The 16,783-nt window shown below is 47.9% G+C and overlaps 5 protein-coding genes across 5 annotated transcripts; 4 read left to right on the top strand and 1 right to left on the bottom strand.

Annotated features, from left to right (window-relative positions):
• Positions 1–37: 37 nt before the first annotated feature.
• KY384_003507 (uncharacterized protein) lies at positions 38–1,160 on the bottom strand (the record flags this gene model as incomplete). The annotated part of the gene is made up of 3 exons (XM_044812021.1): positions 38–640; positions 686–1,014; positions 1,055–1,160. 3 exons carry the CDS (start codon positions 1,158–1,160, stop codon positions 38–40), a joined length of 1,038 nt encoding a protein of 345 aa, XP_044671154.1.
• Positions 1,161–1,653: 493 nt separating this feature from the next.
• On the top strand, positions 1,654–4,206 carry KY384_003506 (uncharacterized protein; the record flags this gene model as incomplete). The annotated part of the gene is made up of 1 exon (XM_044812020.1): positions 1,654–4,206. One exon carries the CDS (start codon positions 1,654–1,656, stop codon positions 4,204–4,206), a length of 2,553 nt encoding a protein of 850 aa, XP_044671153.1.
• Positions 4,207–4,748: 542 nt separating this feature from the next.
• KY384_003505 (uncharacterized protein) lies at positions 4,749–5,843 on the top strand (the record flags this gene model as incomplete). Its single annotated transcript, XM_044812019.1, has 2 exons — positions 4,749–5,012; positions 5,076–5,843. 2 exons carry the CDS (start codon positions 4,749–4,751, stop codon positions 5,841–5,843), a joined length of 1,032 nt encoding a protein of 343 aa, XP_044671152.1.
• Positions 5,844–6,587: 744 nt separating this feature from the next.
• On the top strand, positions 6,588–7,697 carry KY384_003504 (uncharacterized protein; the record flags this gene model as incomplete). The annotated part of the gene is made up of 2 exons (XM_044812018.1): positions 6,588–6,844; positions 6,935–7,697. 2 exons carry the CDS (start codon positions 6,588–6,590, stop codon positions 7,695–7,697), a joined length of 1,020 nt encoding a protein of 339 aa, XP_044671151.1.
• Positions 7,698–8,290: 593 nt separating this feature from the next.
• On the top strand, positions 8,291–9,370 carry KY384_003503 (uncharacterized protein; the record flags this gene model as incomplete). Its single annotated transcript, XM_044812017.1, has 2 exons — positions 8,291–8,468; positions 8,526–9,370. The coding sequence occupies 2 exons, from the start codon at positions 8,291–8,293 to the stop codon at positions 9,368–9,370; spliced, it is 1,023 nt and encodes a 340-aa protein (XP_044671150.1).
• Positions 9,371–16,783: the final 7,413 nt, after the last annotated feature.

The following is a 16,783-nucleotide window of genomic DNA, read 5'->3' as shown; positions in this document are numbered from 1 at the left end:
ATCTCACCCAACTGAGTACTTGTTGTTTCAATTTGCTTCACCCTGCAGCTGGTGTACTTGGCTTCGACGCCGCCTCTTTTGGTGTTGCTATGCCAGCCGCCTTGCTCTTTCTCCGCGCTTTCTTCTCTTTGGCAGTCCCAGGTGTGATTGGGCTTTTTGCAGTGCCTGGCGTGCTTTTCTTTTCCTTTTCCGGTGGGAGATCTGTCTTGATGGGCGGCGCTTTCTTAGGCGCGGGTTTGAATGGCTGTGGAGCGGGTGTAGCGCTGGTGATTGATGGGAGAGCAAGGTCTTTCACCTTGGCGAGCTTGAATGCGCCCGGCTCGCCTGTCATAGGAGTTTCATCCATGAAATCATTTCCATAGCGTATAGCAAGATCCCAAGCTTCGGCAAACATCCGCGCATCGCGCTGATTGCTATTTTCCTGTGGCTTTGGTCCAGTGGAAGTTCTCGCCTTTTGGCCCTCCTGTGTGTCAACAGGTAGAGGAGTGCTTTCTTTGCTTGTCTGAGTATTGTGAAAGCTAGCGGGGAGGGTTGGTTGTTTGGAGATCGGGGGTATATACGAATACCCAGAGGAGGGGGTGAAGGAGGGCAGGCTGGTCGCTGTTGTTACAAGCTGATTGATTGACGTGGCGGCGGATAACTGTGAAGGTCAGCCTGACTTCAAACTTCAACACCTGTCACTGACGATTCTGCTACTTATTATATTTGCAAGCGTGGGAGCCATGTAAACGTTTTCTCCAACCACGTAGTATGAAGAAAGCCCTGTCACCTCGCCTTTTCGTCGTATCTGCTTTCGTATCACCCAGACGCCACTATGGACAAGCTTCGTGTCCCCTTCGGATGGATCATGTGTGACCATGAACTCTAGACCTTGCATAGCTCGGAGTCTTCCTTCGAATGCAACCCTGGTAGAAAGTAGATGACCCAAGCTCGGGTTGGACATGGCCTGAGTAGTCAGAACGGCATTATTGGAGGTTTGGTCGAAGAAGGGAGATCCAGCGAAATAATGTAGGACTGCAGACTTGATCAGCATTAGGAAAAATTGTTGCCGAACAGCAGTACTTGCCAGTGTTCGTATGAATTCCACCTGGCATCTGTTGGACCATCTCTGGAGATCTCCATTGAATCTCATCCATTGGGGTCTCTTTCGAGGCTTCCATGTTCGATCCGAGAAGCCTCTAGTATTAAGAAACGTTCAAGCGTATCGGATTATTCATAATGCACCGTGGTAGATCTCGCCCAAAACGGGTTGCACGAGCTCCTTCACTTGGCGAAGTCCCCACGTGAACTGCCCGGTGCTCGGGTGACACGGAGATAAACCTGACTCGTGCTGTTGCATCGCATCTTTTTCACGGTCATGCTTGCAGTCACATTACATGTCGGTTATGTGTCTAACGGAGATGCAAGAATCCTTCGTTGATGATCTAAGTACTGCATGAGTCTTGGCTCTGCCACTTCTCTGGCCTTACTCGTTCACCATGTTCTTCAGCAACGGTTTCAAGTTCAGCTCGCAAGATCAGCGCTATCTAGCCCCCACATTTCAGTATGAATACTCCGTGGCCGAAGTTCAGCCTCATCTTCATTCCTCTGTACTAATAGCTCGCTCATGGCTCTAAAGACTTCTCATTATGATATCTGCTCAATACATAGACTATGGGTGTTTTCAAGTCCTCCAAGGATTACCAGTACGAAACCCTAAAGGGCATAAAGCTTGTTAGAGTGTTGGATCTGCATCCAAGTTTAGAAAAATCGAACCAAATCAAATGTGATTTACGACATGTTCGAGTGGACTCCGACGTCGACTTCGAAGCCTTGTCGTATACCTGGGGCGATGGCAAGCCTACAAGCGAAATCCAATGCAACGGAGCCCGACTTTTCATCCGGCCCAGTTTGGAGATAGCGCTTCGTCATTTGAGGAAGACGGACGATGTGCGGACGATGTGGATTGATGCAATATGCATTAATCAGAGCAATACTCGTGAGCGAGAGCAGCAAGTCCCATTGATGGCTGATGTTTACAGCAAGGCCTCGCAAGTTGTTGCTTGGATTGGTGAGGTGAAACTCTCCGATGTCCAAGCACTTGACATTGAAAGACTACAATTCGAGGTGATAGATCCTGATCACAAGGAAGTTACCTGGAAGCTCGAGAATTACATTACTGCTTTGCTCAAAACAATGATGGCCGCTGTAACACTGATGCGCCGTCCGTGGTTCTCGCGTACCTGGATTATTCAAGAAGTTGCTTTATCCCGCAAGCTTATCATCCAGTGCTCAGACAGAATCATCAGGTGGAGTAACTTCTTGGCTCTGTTGGATCTGATACCATTGATCACAGACAAGGAAGGTATGCAAGTCTACTTCGGAGAAGTTTTCCTTGAGAGAGCGCATTTCGTCGCCTCAGTCAGGAGCAAAATCGCGGAGCGCATCGCCGAACATGAGCGACAGGAGACAGACGTTGTGATCCGCCACGTATCTTCACATCAGTACGACGTTTGGGAAGATCTGCAATTACTCGTTTCGCAAGCGAGAGCTTTCGGTGCCACTGAAGAGTCAGACCGCATTTTCGCGCTTCTTGGGCTCGTAGACCAGAAGCTGAGGAAAGGGATTCCAGTGGATTATGGGACACCATTTCAAGCCATGTACAAAGATTTTGCCCGCCATCTCATCGCCACGACTGGAAGTCTGTCCATGTTAAGCCAGGTGGGACCTGAGCAAGACGACAAACTAGAATCCTGGGTCGCAAATTGGGCACGAGAGCTGCCTGTCGAGCCATTGGGCGCAAATAAAGACGGCTACTACTCGGCCACCGGAGCTTCCAAGCCTGAAATAATTCCCCATAAAGATGCAAAAGTCTTAGCACTCTCCGGCATATTTTTAGACGAAATTGATCAAGTGAAACTTGGCCCTTCCTCCGATGGGATGGAAGCACTCAATCGTGCTCAAAGAACAATCGCCAGAGGCACTCAATTTGGTCTTGCCGAGTCGACACCTCTCTTGCCTTACAAATCCATTGCAGATCTCTTGTCGAAAGAGCCGGAACGGGTTTCCGGACCTGGTGGCGGTCAAGCGTCTGAGTATCAAATCTCGAGGAAGCCAGTCGATCCCGGGACAGACCCACTAACAGAGAAGTTGATAGAGGAGTTCAGCAGCCTTTCCATGACATCAACACGGTCATCGCAAGGCACATCAGTTACGTCAGAGTCGCAAAGCCCCACTCAAAGTAAGTCGGAGACGATCGCGGATGTGCTTGCGCGAGGAATATTCACCGGGCTGCCACGCAATCCCCGTGTACGTCAGTATCATCACATATGGGGCGCCATCCATCCCGTAAATGGTGTGTACATGAGCTCAAGGTCTGAGGCTGCATGGAACGAGATACTACCTAAAGACAAAGCTTACCCTACGGGCGAGACTGTGGAAGAAGCATATTGGCGGACCTTAATTGGTGACAAACGAACAACTTTGGATTTGCGTATCAGTCAACCTCCCAATTTTTGGCAGACTGGGTTTCATATATGGCAAGCCGAATTGCTGAAGAAGCAAGGGCATGTGTCCCGTGTCGCCAATGAAGCAGGCTCTAGAGTTCTCAGCAGGAATCGCTCGGACGGGTCACTTGCGCTCGAGCGACGAGACTCCATGTTGAATCAAGAGCTTCGCGACTATGTTCAGGCAGAGAATGCGAAGAAAGAAGTGAATAATCGCCTTCAACAACTCAAAGTACCAGCCTTTCGCAATATCATCTCTACCTTGATCAAGGTTCACAACAAGAGCCGCCCTGACTCAGAAATTGCACCAGGCTACTCCAACACTGAACTTATTGGCTACCTCGACGGCTATGACAGTCTCACCGAGGACCAAGTTGCAAGGCTCCGACGAAGTCTTTCGACCATACCACCTGCACGCCTGACAGATACCGAGTTGCGGAATCAAATTGACAAAGCATTTTGGTACGACTTCGTCCGCGTGGCTCGTAATCGAAGATTTTGTGTCACCAAACAGGGGTATATTGGTTGGGTGCCGTCTTCAGCAAAAGAAGGCGATCGGATATGCCTGCTTCTTGGTGGACAGGTTCCTTATGTTGTTCGTCCGCACAAGAAAAGAAAGGGGGAGTGGCAATTTCTGGGTGAAGCCTACGTGCATGGGATCATGAGGGGTGAAGCTATGCAGCGAGAGGGTTTGAACGTGGAAACAATTCTTTTGAGGTGATCTGAAACGTCTCACAGCAGAGCGAAAATGGCATCTTTGAGGGATTAATTCCTTCTCAGTTGGCTTGACCTGTGTTACGGCTAGGCGAATATAGAATTTTCCAGGGATAGACTTCTTGAAGGGTGACCTGAAATGTATCACAGTCGGGCCAACATGGCAACTTCGAGTGATTGGTTCGGAGTACAAACCTCCAACGGACTGAATGCATATCTGCGGTGGCTACCCTACGTCTTGTCATACCTGTCACTCGACTGCTGTTCGACAAGCTCGGAAGATCTGGCTATGCGACGCTGCATACACTGTGCGACCCAACCTGGTAGCTACGTCAAAGTCGTACACTACTGATATTTCTGTCCATATGCTGTGCAAACTAGCGTCCCTTTTCTGGCGTCGTACTTCAAGGCTGCCATTGTTCCCGGTCATTGTCTTACTTTATACTACATATACTTCCCTCTGCTACTTCTTCTCTTTCCCTCATTAAAATCAAAACTTCCAAATAATCAATTGTATTCTTGACACAGCTCTTTACGTTTCCATGAATCATGGCCAATCAAGATCCTTCTTATGGCATCATCGGGAGACTGCCGCTTGAGATTCGAATCAAAATCTATCGCTTCGCTGATGTCTGTGGTGACTTTATGCTCATACCATTAGCCAAAGCGGATGTCAGTATGTTCGACAGTTGGACGGGAACTCGCTCTCGACCGCCAAGCCCTAGTATAATGCGAGCCTCCAAAGCGATTTTTGTGGAAGCTTTGAGAACACGCTATCGATTCAGCACTTTCGTCATCTATCTGTACATCGACGTGAGACGGAGGCCAGAAACTTATTTCGGTCTAAGTGCAAGATCCCCCATTGACCTTGCACAGATTCAGCATCTCAAAATAGTATATTACCAAACGCTAGATAGAGACATGATGGAGGAATATTTGTCGAGGCAGAATGCGCGTATCTTGCAGTGGTGGGATAGGACAATCGGCAATCTCATACATCGACTGCCCAGAAGAAAGACGTGCGCTATCACAAGCGCTGGATTCCGTGCGTGGAGAATCGATAAGAGGATTCTATTTTGTCCAAATATGATACCAGGATCAGCGCTTCTCAGCAAAGTAAGAGAGATGACAGGCTTCAAATCTATTAGCCTTGAGATGACTTCCTACCTCTCCTACGGCATTAGTCAAAAAAAAAGCCCTTTCGGAGGTGCCTCGCATGACCAACATTCTGACGACTCAGACGATTCGGACGATTCTGGGGGCTCTGGCAACTCATTTTTAATATTCGACAAAGATCGTCATTCAGGACCTGCTATATGTCAGTCACTCTTTGAAGCGGTCGCTCAAGAGTGCGGCTATTCCAAGCACCAGGCAAAGAAGGCGACGCAGGTGACGCTGCTCAAAAAACACTTCAAATTTCAGGGGAAGATCGAGCTTCAACCTAGGCTCAATCAAGCTATTGGGAAGCCTCCACGTGCCCAGGCTATCGGTTTGTGGCATCAGGCTGGGTCTGAAATCGAGCATGTGCTCACCAAAAAACCCTGGAACTGGTCATGGTCTATTTACTATCGTACCCTTATGAGATTGGCGGTGAAAAATCTTGGCGAAGAGGCTTTTCGAAAATGGGATGACCCTGACAACTGATATCGCGCGCACGAGCAGGCTCCACACATTCTGAGCTGCCCCAAGTGGATTACCTCAAGTGAATTATGAGCCTTGGGCCTGGGAGGATGGATAGAGTCGGCTCATCTCAACGAATGCTTAGTTGGTCAGTCATCAGATTGAAGTCAGCGAACTGCTCCATTGAAGACATTGGGAATGCTAAGGAAAGCGTATCCGGTGCACGATGAACATGCACATTGTCAAGATGCTTACTAGACTTACTCGGATATGCAGATTTCATATTTCAATCACATTCATTACAAGTCATTTTGCAGCTTCCCTCGTCATCTCGTCATTGTTATGCACCGCGTCTGACGCCTCTGCAGCTTTCTCGGACATGCCTTTCACTGATAAATGAGCAGTTAACAAGTGGAACCTGACACCAAGATAACTTAGGACGTTGCGTCTGGCTGGCATGTGAAGTCAGTTCGTCCTGGGGCTGCGCCGTGGTCATTTGTTTGCACGTGTCTATTTGAACACGGCCCAGTGAAATTCTACCGCCTGAGCTTAAGGGGCGGGAATCGGCACAGCGTCCCTGGAGTCCCCTGGGCATTGGCCCCTATTAGAGTGTCTGTAGGGTTGGCGTGGCCCTGTTCACACGAACTTCGCGCCCGTGTTGAATAACGTCAGCCACCACATTTCATGACACTCTCCTTGTAACACCTGAATATTTTTCCAACCTGCAAGAATGCCCCTCCCATCTCCCAAGCACCTTCGAACCCTCAAATGACCCCTCAAATGGAAGGTAAAAGTACCTGCGCCATGGATCATCAACCTGGAGCAGCAAGGGAGGCAACATCCTACGGCTCTCTTTGCAGACTTCCCCTCGAGGTGCGCCGTCTCATCTACGGACACTTGGACCTTGGTGGCAAATTCATCGCGATACAGCCTAGTACAGCTTATGATATTACTCTGCCTCTAAGGGAACCTCCTGCTATTCTCTGCACATCTCAAGCGATTCGAGCCGAGGCCGAAGAGGTCCAGTACCAACGCAGTACCTTCAGCTGTCAACTTCGGATTCAGGGGTCAACATAGCCATCAACGACTACATGTGAACAACCAAGTCTCCCCAGGCTGGTATCAGACGTCGATTTAGCAAAGGTTCAGAATTTCAAAATCGAGATAGCCATACTTGGAAACGCTCGCGGAAATCCCGTCATCAACAGCAACGCCATCTCACAGGATTGGAACACTCTAGTTCGCCCGACGATCGACCAAATCAAAGACGGAAGGAGCTGTACGATCAACTTGTCTCTCCGTTCACATGACTTCTCGAGTGTTCATCTTAAGCTCATCTATGGTACATTCTTGCTTCAGAAGGCCAAACAATTGACAAATTTCACATCTGTGCGGCTCCCATTAGAATTCGATGGTTTCTATGGTCCACCTATTCAAACGCCGCAGGGCCAACGCCCAGTGCACAAAGCAATTTGCCAATACATATTTGATTCAATGGTAAGTGAGATGGAATCAATCCTGGAGACCAAGCATGCCTGTGAATTCATCGGTTCCTCGATTGTGACGTTCCAATTTCGTGGGACCATAGAACTCAAACCTGAGCCTGCCAACAAGACACAGCCCCATACAGCTGCCAACCGCCTTGCGGCGTGGAACAAGTTAGCCACAAATCTCGAAAGCCTCCTGATTCAGCTGCCGAACTCCTATGACTCTTGGGCTTTCCAACATGAGCCTTTCTACGATCACAAATACCTTGAGGCTTTGGCTATCGACGCGCTTGGTGAAGAAGCTCGTAGGAACTTCAAACATATTGAGGAAATGCGGATCGGTCTTCATGATTTCGATCTGGGGCCAGATCATGGAGGTATGAGGACATGATGAGAGCCAGGGCAGGAATCAAGATCGCTTCTGCATGTAAAAACTGAAAGATCAGCCGTTGGGAAGCCAAGGCAAGGGTCTGATCAGCTTCAGTGGTAATTACGTAGCCAATTTTCTCGGCCTCGTGTCATGGCTCCTATGTCCAACACAAAATATGCAAAGCGATAGTCGACACTCAAGATATGCACTCGAGCGATGCTTGGTGAATTACAAGTCTCATTCTCGTAGCTTCTCGTATAAACGTCTTGTGAATTTTCTGACAATAGCGGTCTTAGACTGTGTTGAAAAGAATAGAACGAGAGCCATAGCAGGATAATCTTTTCGAAAGCTACGCTTTTAACAGCTTCACTCGCCTCGCCCCTGCAGCATGAATTCTCCGTGCCTCACTCTGATTAGACTCCGCTCTTTCTTAGCTGAAGAGTAGATTGTTACTTGGAGTGTTACCCCCCAAAAATGACGTAATCTTATTTTCCCTGTCTACACAATTTCACATGACTCTTCCTCACCCTTCAACAAGCTCGGGTTTTTTCAGTGGCTTCCTGAGCATCATCAAAGCCAAAGCAATTGATCATCGACAACCTTGCTTTTTCAGCATGACCTCCTACAGTATGTCGTACGGCGAGCTGGAAAAGCTTCCTCTCGAAATACGCTACAAGATCTACCTCTACAGTGAAGTCTGGGGTGAGTATCTTGTGGGGAAGACCAAGCGATTTGGAGTAGCAATCAGGGACGACGAGGTTGAGGATGATGAATTGAACAGCAGTATAACAAGTAAGTGAGGTACCACTGCTCAGTCATCTCTGGGAAAGACACTGAGCAACGAGATAGCCAGTGGTGGTGCAGCTAGTACAGTCTATCATAGTTATTCTCACCGAATCAGGTGTCCCGGTCTGCTTCAGCTATCCAAAGCGCTCACTGCCGAAGTCGAAGTTGTTCGATTCGAACGAAGTACGTTCGTCTACGAAATTGACGTATTCACCGAGCAAGGCGCCCCGCCGCATCTTCAAATCGCGTTCCCCAATCTTATAATGTCTTGTGTAGATCATACTAAGATTCAACACGTGCAGCTTCGTATAACACCGCCTGAGAGCAAGTGGGAGAATGATTCCCAGCTAACAGAGCTTTTTGATGTCGAGATGAGAGGATTGGACATGGAAATTGGCCTCATATTAAGCCGATTGGAACAGCCAAAGACATTGGCAGTCAGTATCAGGCCTCGTGTCTACGATACTACCCAAAGCGCTCTTGACATGCTTCAGACTTATACCGCTCTTGAGAAGTCAGGACAAATGAACAAGTTCCACTCCATTGAACTCAGCATGGAAGCGACCTCGTTTAGCCAAAGTATGGATGTTTTGGACGATGAAATAGCACATGCCATCGCTCGATATCGATTCGACTCACTATGCAATGAAATCGGCAATACATGTATCTCAAGCCGAGTATTCAGATATGATTCCTTTTGGGGTCAGTCAACGAGCACAGCAAGGCTTGTCTTCAATCCTGGAGCCCGGACCGCGGCCTCCGTCAACCAGAAAGTCGAGCGTTGGCATCAGCTAGCTTCTGAGATCAAGATCTTCTTCAACAGTCCTCGCATGAAAGAGATTGGTGGGATGGCGTCTTGGAGAGCCTTGAAGCGTTGGCAGTACATAACCTTGGGGATCGTGCGATAATGCAGGATGAAGAGACATGGGAGCAAGAAATGACGCGCACGCTAGTCTCGAACTCAAGGCAGGCCAGGAAAATGCTACTTGTAGATATCAAGGGTGGCCAAGTGCTGAACCCGAACATCGTGCAGCGCACTTGGAGGAAAAGGGGCCATATGCTATGCACATGGGCAATACGCGATGTCATGAGGTCAGTGACAATAGCGCGGATTTGTTGAAAGAACGTCATTGAAGTCATAGATGGAACTGCCTGCCTTAGCAAAATCATTTCATTAGATAAATCATGCTCGAAGAAATTACTTGCAGCTCCTGAGCCTTTAGCACTTGAGCATAAATGTTATCTCCCATGATGTCGAAAATTCATTCAGCCATTACCTCACACATTTCACCAAAGCCCGTAATTATCGCCCCAGACCGGGCAGCTTTGTAATCAAAGTAACTGATCCCATGTGCGCTCGTTGGCCCTGGATCTTAGGACAACGCTGGGTCGTATCTATAAATTCAAATACATCCCGTCACCACAGCTATCAAGAGCTTTTCTACCCCTTAACAGTCTCTACTTCAATTACGATCGATGTGAAGAATTTCCAATTGTTGCTAAGGTCTATAGACAAGGGATGGTGGTCTAATCTATAATATACCCCTGTACTATCCACGCCACGTCGAATTGCCGCCTGATGCCACAGTCAGTTGATGCTGCGAAAAATGATTTTGTCTTGCATGTTGTTGCTTCTCAAAAGTCTTGTCATAGCAATATGATGGCTTGTCTCCTTCTATATCGCTCCATCTTTTAAGCTGAAAGTCCACTTCCGAGCCTTGATTGCCTGAGTCGGTACCGATTTGATCCTTAGGCTATAATATGGTCGCAAGAGAGATGCTACTCCACCCCTCCTAAATGTAGGCATCCGGCGATAGTGGCGCCGCACCCTTATCGACCGATGACGGCTGTGCTGCTCTCGGCTATTTGTCGCATCGTCGTCTGTTACGAGCCCAGGCTCCAAGTCGGCAGGGGACGTAGTCATCTGCCTTTGCAAACGAGTTGACCTTGAATGGCGGACTCTGGTAGGAACTTCCCCAGCGCTACTTTCCGAGATAGTATCCACCTCTGGTTGTTGGTTCGGGTCATCTGGCAGTGTTTTACCCACTCAGTGGGGATTTGTCAACAACCTAATTAGGTTTGCCACTCAACAAAGAGTTTTTTTTCAATAGTCAGCTCTGAAATAGGTCATATCTGCTTGACATCGGTCCCGTACCCCAAGTAACGTTGCTCGCTGATCTGTTCTCAACCTCAGTATTTGGACGCTTTTGTATTTGCGTAATTCTTGTCTCCAGTCGGGCTGTTGTCTCCCTTTGACGTTTAAGGTCTCCAGTGAGTCTAATACTGATGGCTTTCTCATTATCACACTCATTTGTCAGTCTCCTTAAAACGTCTTCCCGATTTCTCGTGGCTACATGTTATACTTCGTTGTTGTGCGATTGAGCGGCACTGTATTCTTTTCGTAACTTCTCTAATTGGACTCTAAGACTGTCGATTGTCGTTTTGTATTTCTTGCAGTCGCTGCGGCATTTAACCAAGTCGTCTTCAACAATCATTAAATTCATTTCTTTCTCTTTCATCTCTTGCAGCTTCGCCTCTGCCACTAACGATTTGAGATTTGCCTCCTGGGATTGGGACAGGTGGCGGTGAATTTCCTTCTGGAGCTGACGTTGGAAGTCCAACAGGACCTTGCGTTCTGAATTCAGGGCATCTTCTCGTCCCTCAAGATTTGTGACCTTGACATTCAATCTGTGATTGTCCGCTGCTAGGGCGTTTATCTTCCTGTCCTAGGTAGCCACCGTTCTCCCATGGGCTGATCTAGCTTCAGCTAACTTCAATTGCGACGCGCTAAGCCGAGTCTGATCTTTGTAGATGTTAGAAAAAGCCGAGACAGTCTCTTGTGTGAATTTCTGGTGCTGTTATTCCAATTCGCGAACACTCTCTTCTCGCTGGCGATTAGCTTCCGTACGGTTCTCTGCGATACGTGTAAGATTTTCCAGCTCGGTCTGTCTCATCTCAATGACTGCTACCAGTGACCTTTCTTGGGACTCCAACGAGACTATTCGCTTTTGGAGGTCTTGCACGTCACTGTGCCAGCTCTGTTGGTCCTCAGCCGTCTTTTCGTATGCAACGTGCAAATCGTGGACATTGTAGTACACGTCAGCCAAATGCTGCGTGAATTCTCTGATTTTCTGTGAGTTCAATTCGTCGATGGAAGCCGAGAGTTTCTTCGCGGTTGCTTTGGCTCGACTCAGCCCGGTCTCAATTTCCTCGGCAGGTAGATTATGACATTAAGACATGGTTTCTACATGCACAGACTACAACGGGGGTTGAGCCCTAGGCCAAGTGAGGGTCAGGGTCTTTTCCGGTGACCTAGCGATAACTCACTATTTTCGGTCAAAAGGTATATATATTTATAGACAATGTCTCCTGCTCGAACCCCTCAAGAGAAAAAGGAGAAAGATCTTGTTGGAGACAGGAGACCGAAGTCTGTGAAGAAGAAGGGGGATATGTAGGAGGGGGCTGGGGGCTCTTGTATACCCACAACCATCCTTACACATCGTGAATGGAAGCTTGTCTCACACAGCTGCATTCACGATATGTCTGAGACATCAAGATTCACCAAACTTGCAAAATCTATCACATTACTCATTGAGCATGAGGTGAGGAATGTTTGTTTCACTTCCCTTCACTTTCTCCAGCCTAGACTATTTCATTTCCACTATTCAGATTCTCAACTCATCACTTCCACCATCATCTGTCGACAGGTGATCTGTCTTTGCTTCCATCTGTTCATTCTTCTTTCTTGTTATAGCTCAATCTCCACTGCTACTGTCTTTGACTGCTATATAAATAAATACAATCATATCGCAGAGGGTATCAAGGCCCGGATTTGGCGACATCATTGCTGAAGAGAGACTCAGAAGTCAATGTACATTGAGAAACGACACTTTCAGTGATACACCAAGCGAGTCAGTAATCTGATCAGAGCTCTCCACTATCTTCTATCACGTAGAACATCTCCTGCTGGGTAATAACAAACGATCCAGAAGGCTGTGAAAGCCCGGTCGGCCAGTGCACGGTAATCATCATGTTTGCTGACAATAACCGACTGAGCGACCGACTCTTCACTAGACACCACTAGACGACAAGACAAGCAAGGAACATGGGACGATCACCATTCTATCGTCACCGCGTGAGATCATGCTTGATGTCATGGATCCACTACCCATCCGAAACTATCAGAATTGCTTCCTCGTATGTCGCGGATTTCATCATTTGGTATCAAGCCTATGTGGAAGATAGGCCCCTACAACTCTTATATAAATAAATAATTACAATCAATCAGCCAAAAAGGAAACTGTGGAGTGATCGGTGGATACGCCAAAACCTTTACCATCCATCTGGACTGCCAAATCTTTTTCCAGCATCTATGTACGATTGTTCCGTGCTCGATCGTCTATCCCAGGATCTGACAACCGGGATTGCCAATTATGATGACCTGAAACTCGATTCCAAGGTTCGGCTTCAGAGAACTATTGCTCCCACGCCAACATACAACCTGCAAAAGATCGAGCGATACATGGTGGTCATCAAGGTGAAGTACAGTGAGTGGCAAATGACATCCAAGAGAACTCGCTGTCTGGAGATATTTCAATGGCTCCCGGTCTGTTTTCTTCCAGGTCTTGTCTCAATCGAGATATCCCATCGCCGCTTCGGTGCATTCAGGCGATTCCTCATGGATCTGGTTATCCCGCGGAACAAATCCGAGTTAACTTCTCAGGGTGGGAAATGGATCTCGTTGTCTGCCCTCGCCATCTCACTATCCTGCATCAAAGTCAGGAATGCTACTGGGATTCTTGAAAACCATTGCGATCGACTCCAGCATAAGTGAAACTAAAAGCCCGCCATTGTGTCTTGCTTCTCTACTCCAATGCTCTCTGCTACCATCACTCACTACCATCTCTGCGGCAAGTGCATATGAGAGACCGACGAACAAAAATGATTTACGGTACTGGCAGCTATCAAATACGAATTTGATTGACTGCGTATACCCTGCGGCATATACTCAGGGCTGTCTTAGACTGTGCTCTGACGGTCAGAAAAGTGGGAAATCCTGCTTGATTTTTGGTGACTGCAAAGCATCAAACGCACGGAGTCCGCTTCAGGTACTTCGAGATCCCAGGCTTTACAAGAAGGCACTTATGTCTCTTGCTCTTTCAGCCAATGCGCCACTGGGAAGTTCGACACTGGAAGCTAATGCACTTGATTTCAAACATGGGGTGGCAGAAGGGATGCAAGTGCATGGCGCATTTTCTACTGTCAGGTTGACGGTTCTCTTCGAACCTCGGCGTATGCGAAAGGGATCTGGAAAGCTCTCCATGAAGCATTGTATTGTCTTCGTTGGTAATGCCTTTGATTCTGGCGACGGAGATGATCGCATCGTCAATGATACGCTGAAATTCGCGCGATAATTGATAGAAGGAGGAATGCCGACGAGGCACGTATGTCCGCGAATCGAACGTTGAATGCCTCAAGACAATACGAAACAGATCAGGAACATCGCTATGAAGAGGTGGAAGGAAAGTTCGGCGACTTGCAAACCAAGCATGAAGAAGAGTACGCAAAGTCAAGGCACCGCGGACGTAGGCTCTGGCGCACTTTGATAGACGGAGTCGTGCAGCAATATCGATTGAAGAAGTCGAGGGCGTTCAGGAAGTTGCTGCTTTTCAAGAACCGCGAAATCGTTCAAATGATTTGTAGCGAGTCTCAGGTCGCAATGAGCGAACGGCAATCTCACCTTGAGCGTCAACAAAGTACATCGAAGATCTAAACGCGGCCCATGACAGCCAGCTTCGGACCACTCAAGAGGAAATCCGGCCGTTGCGACAAGAAACTGGAACTTATAAATCGATTGTTGGATCCAAAGCAATGGAAATCCAGGCATGGCGCTTGATGACGAATTTTTGCAGGACAGAAATTGATGAACATGAGGAGGTGCTTCAAATCCTGCTCGGGGAGGCCGATCATAATTATTACCAAATCGAGAGCCTACGCAAAATGCGAGACAATTTGGAGGTCGAATTGAGCTCTTCTAACGCCCAACTTGACCTTGTAATGGCTCGATTGGGGGAGTCCCAGAGGAAATTCGAGGGCAGCGAAGTGATTGCAGAGAAAGCGTAGCGGCAACACGGAATGACAATCCGAGCACTCACCCAGGAGAGCGAAAGGATCAAAAGCGAGTCCACCAAATTGACATTGACAGGAGATACCCTAGATATTACAGCACCAGACAAGAGTAAAGTCATGCGACGAAGATCTTGAAAGTAAGCAGTCGAGCGTCAGGGATCTCGAGTGTCAGCTATAAATTGCCGAGACCACAATGGGTGAGATGGAGATTATTCAACGTCGAGTATGTCACACAATCAGAGCTGCTGGCGCCTGTCCGCAGAATGATGCCATGGAAAGCGCTTTGAGAGCTCTGACTAACACTATTGCGAACGGAAATGGGACAAAAGATGGTGCTTCGAGGCTGAATTGAGGGTAGAGCTGTCATAATAGGACTGGAAATGTCGTCTGATCGAAACACTACAGAAAGGAGGAGGACGACGAAAGGAAAGAGCAAGAGGGGGGAGAAGACGAAGAAGTTGTGTAACATGGTAGCACCAGGGGGTGGCATTATTAAATAAGCGTCCGTCCCCCACCAAAAAAGCCCCAAAATCAGGGTTTTTGCAATGAGATATCTCAACCAACCTTGGAGCAAATAGCTTAAAATTTTAATCTTAAAGAATTTAACATATAAGGACTTATATCTAGAAGTTTGGAAGAGGTGTGCTCGAAAGTGAATTTTTTATGAATTTTTAAAAAAAATTCTAAAAAATCTTGTTGAAAATCATGAAATAAGCGCACGCTTTCCGCTTTCTCAAGCTTAAATTTTAACAATTATAAACTATATCTTAATTTCTCTACAAGTATTGAGCACATAAGTATAAAACTTCTAGATATATTAGTTTATAGGGTAAAGATTCTAATTTAGAAATTTCAATGCGTTTGGTGCATAATTGCGTGAGGAAATTTAGTTTTTAAACCACGATTTTTGGGCTTTTTGGTGGGAAAATCGGCCTCGGCGGACGCTTATTTAATAATGCCACCCCCTGGTGGTAGTGCTAGCTAGAAAAGCATCGGGGGCCAGGTTAAGGTAGGAGGAAGAGCTGAGTTGTATTGCTGGTATTCGAGCGGCACGAGGGAAACATTAAGGACTTCTTCGTACCTAATAGCGAGGCAAATTACAGCTGATTGAGACGGGGATGGCATGGGCCCAATTTGATATTAAAGGCAAGCAGAGTCAATCTAACAGCGCTTGGCAACTCGTGCGTGCGTTGATACCTAGTATGAGTCTTCGGACACGGTCGAAATTTCAAGAGGCAAAGTGCAGCTTTTAGAGGACATGGGTCGGAAACAAATACATACATTCCGACCATTTCCGTTCACTGTGACGAAGACCATAGACTTATTCATATGAAGCTCTGGTGCCTGTGTAGTTTTCCGTCCTCACCACGGTCAAATGCTCATTTCCACTCTTCCCCACCCGCCAGTCACATCAGGTCATGCAAAGCACACCTTCATCCCCCTCACCACCAGCATTACTCTCCTATCTTTAATAATCTACAACGCCGTCCTCCCCTTCCCTCCACCTCCCCACTCTTCCCGCTCACTGACTAACCGGCAGCCCTTTCAGCGCCTTCCCAGCAGGACAAACCACATCCCCCTTCTCCTTCACCCCCGCCATTCGCTGATCAAGAACGCAGGAACTATACGCGTCCGTCGCATGGCCTATTTCCCGTTAGCCCCCTTCCTCTCCCTTCTTCTCCCTTCCGGCGGGGGTTAGGGGGAGGGGGAAGAAAAACTCACATTTCTTTACAATCCCCTCCGTCCGCGCCAAATCATCGCACGCGCCCGATCCCAGCGCGGCGTACTCGGGACAGCAGATGGTGTTGTAGCCCGTCGCGGGAGGCGCGCTGATAGGGGGAGATTTTTGGGCTGTTCCTTTTGCTGGGGGGGTCGTGAGATATTGGAGCGTTCGGGGAGGGGTGGGGGGAGGCCGGTTGTTAGTGTTGTGGTGAGGAGGAGGAGGAGCAGGGGGAGGGGAGAGAGGGTGGAGATGTGCATTGTGGGTTGGTAGGTGAGGGTGTTTTGGCGAGGTTTGTGATTGGGAGGGTGGGGAAGAGAGGAGATAGGGAAGAGAATGCCTGAAATTTATAAGAGGATGGAGAGGTCTTTGAATATTCTTTTTGTACAGAATCAAGGTTTATCGTACCTGCTTTCGATACTGGAAGGTGTTTTGGATGGCGGAATGAGCGTTTGAGTACGACGTCACGGAC

This window comes from Bacidia gigantensis (genome assembly GCF_019456465.1).
Source record: "Bacidia gigantensis strain McMullin 20006 chromosome Unknown contig_180, whole genome shotgun sequence".
NCBI classification, from domain to species: domain Eukaryota; kingdom Fungi; phylum Ascomycota; class Lecanoromycetes; order Lecanorales; family Ramalinaceae; genus Bacidia; species Bacidia gigantensis.
Note: the sequence above shows the minus strand (reverse complement) of the source record. Positions and strands in the feature narration are given on the sequence as shown.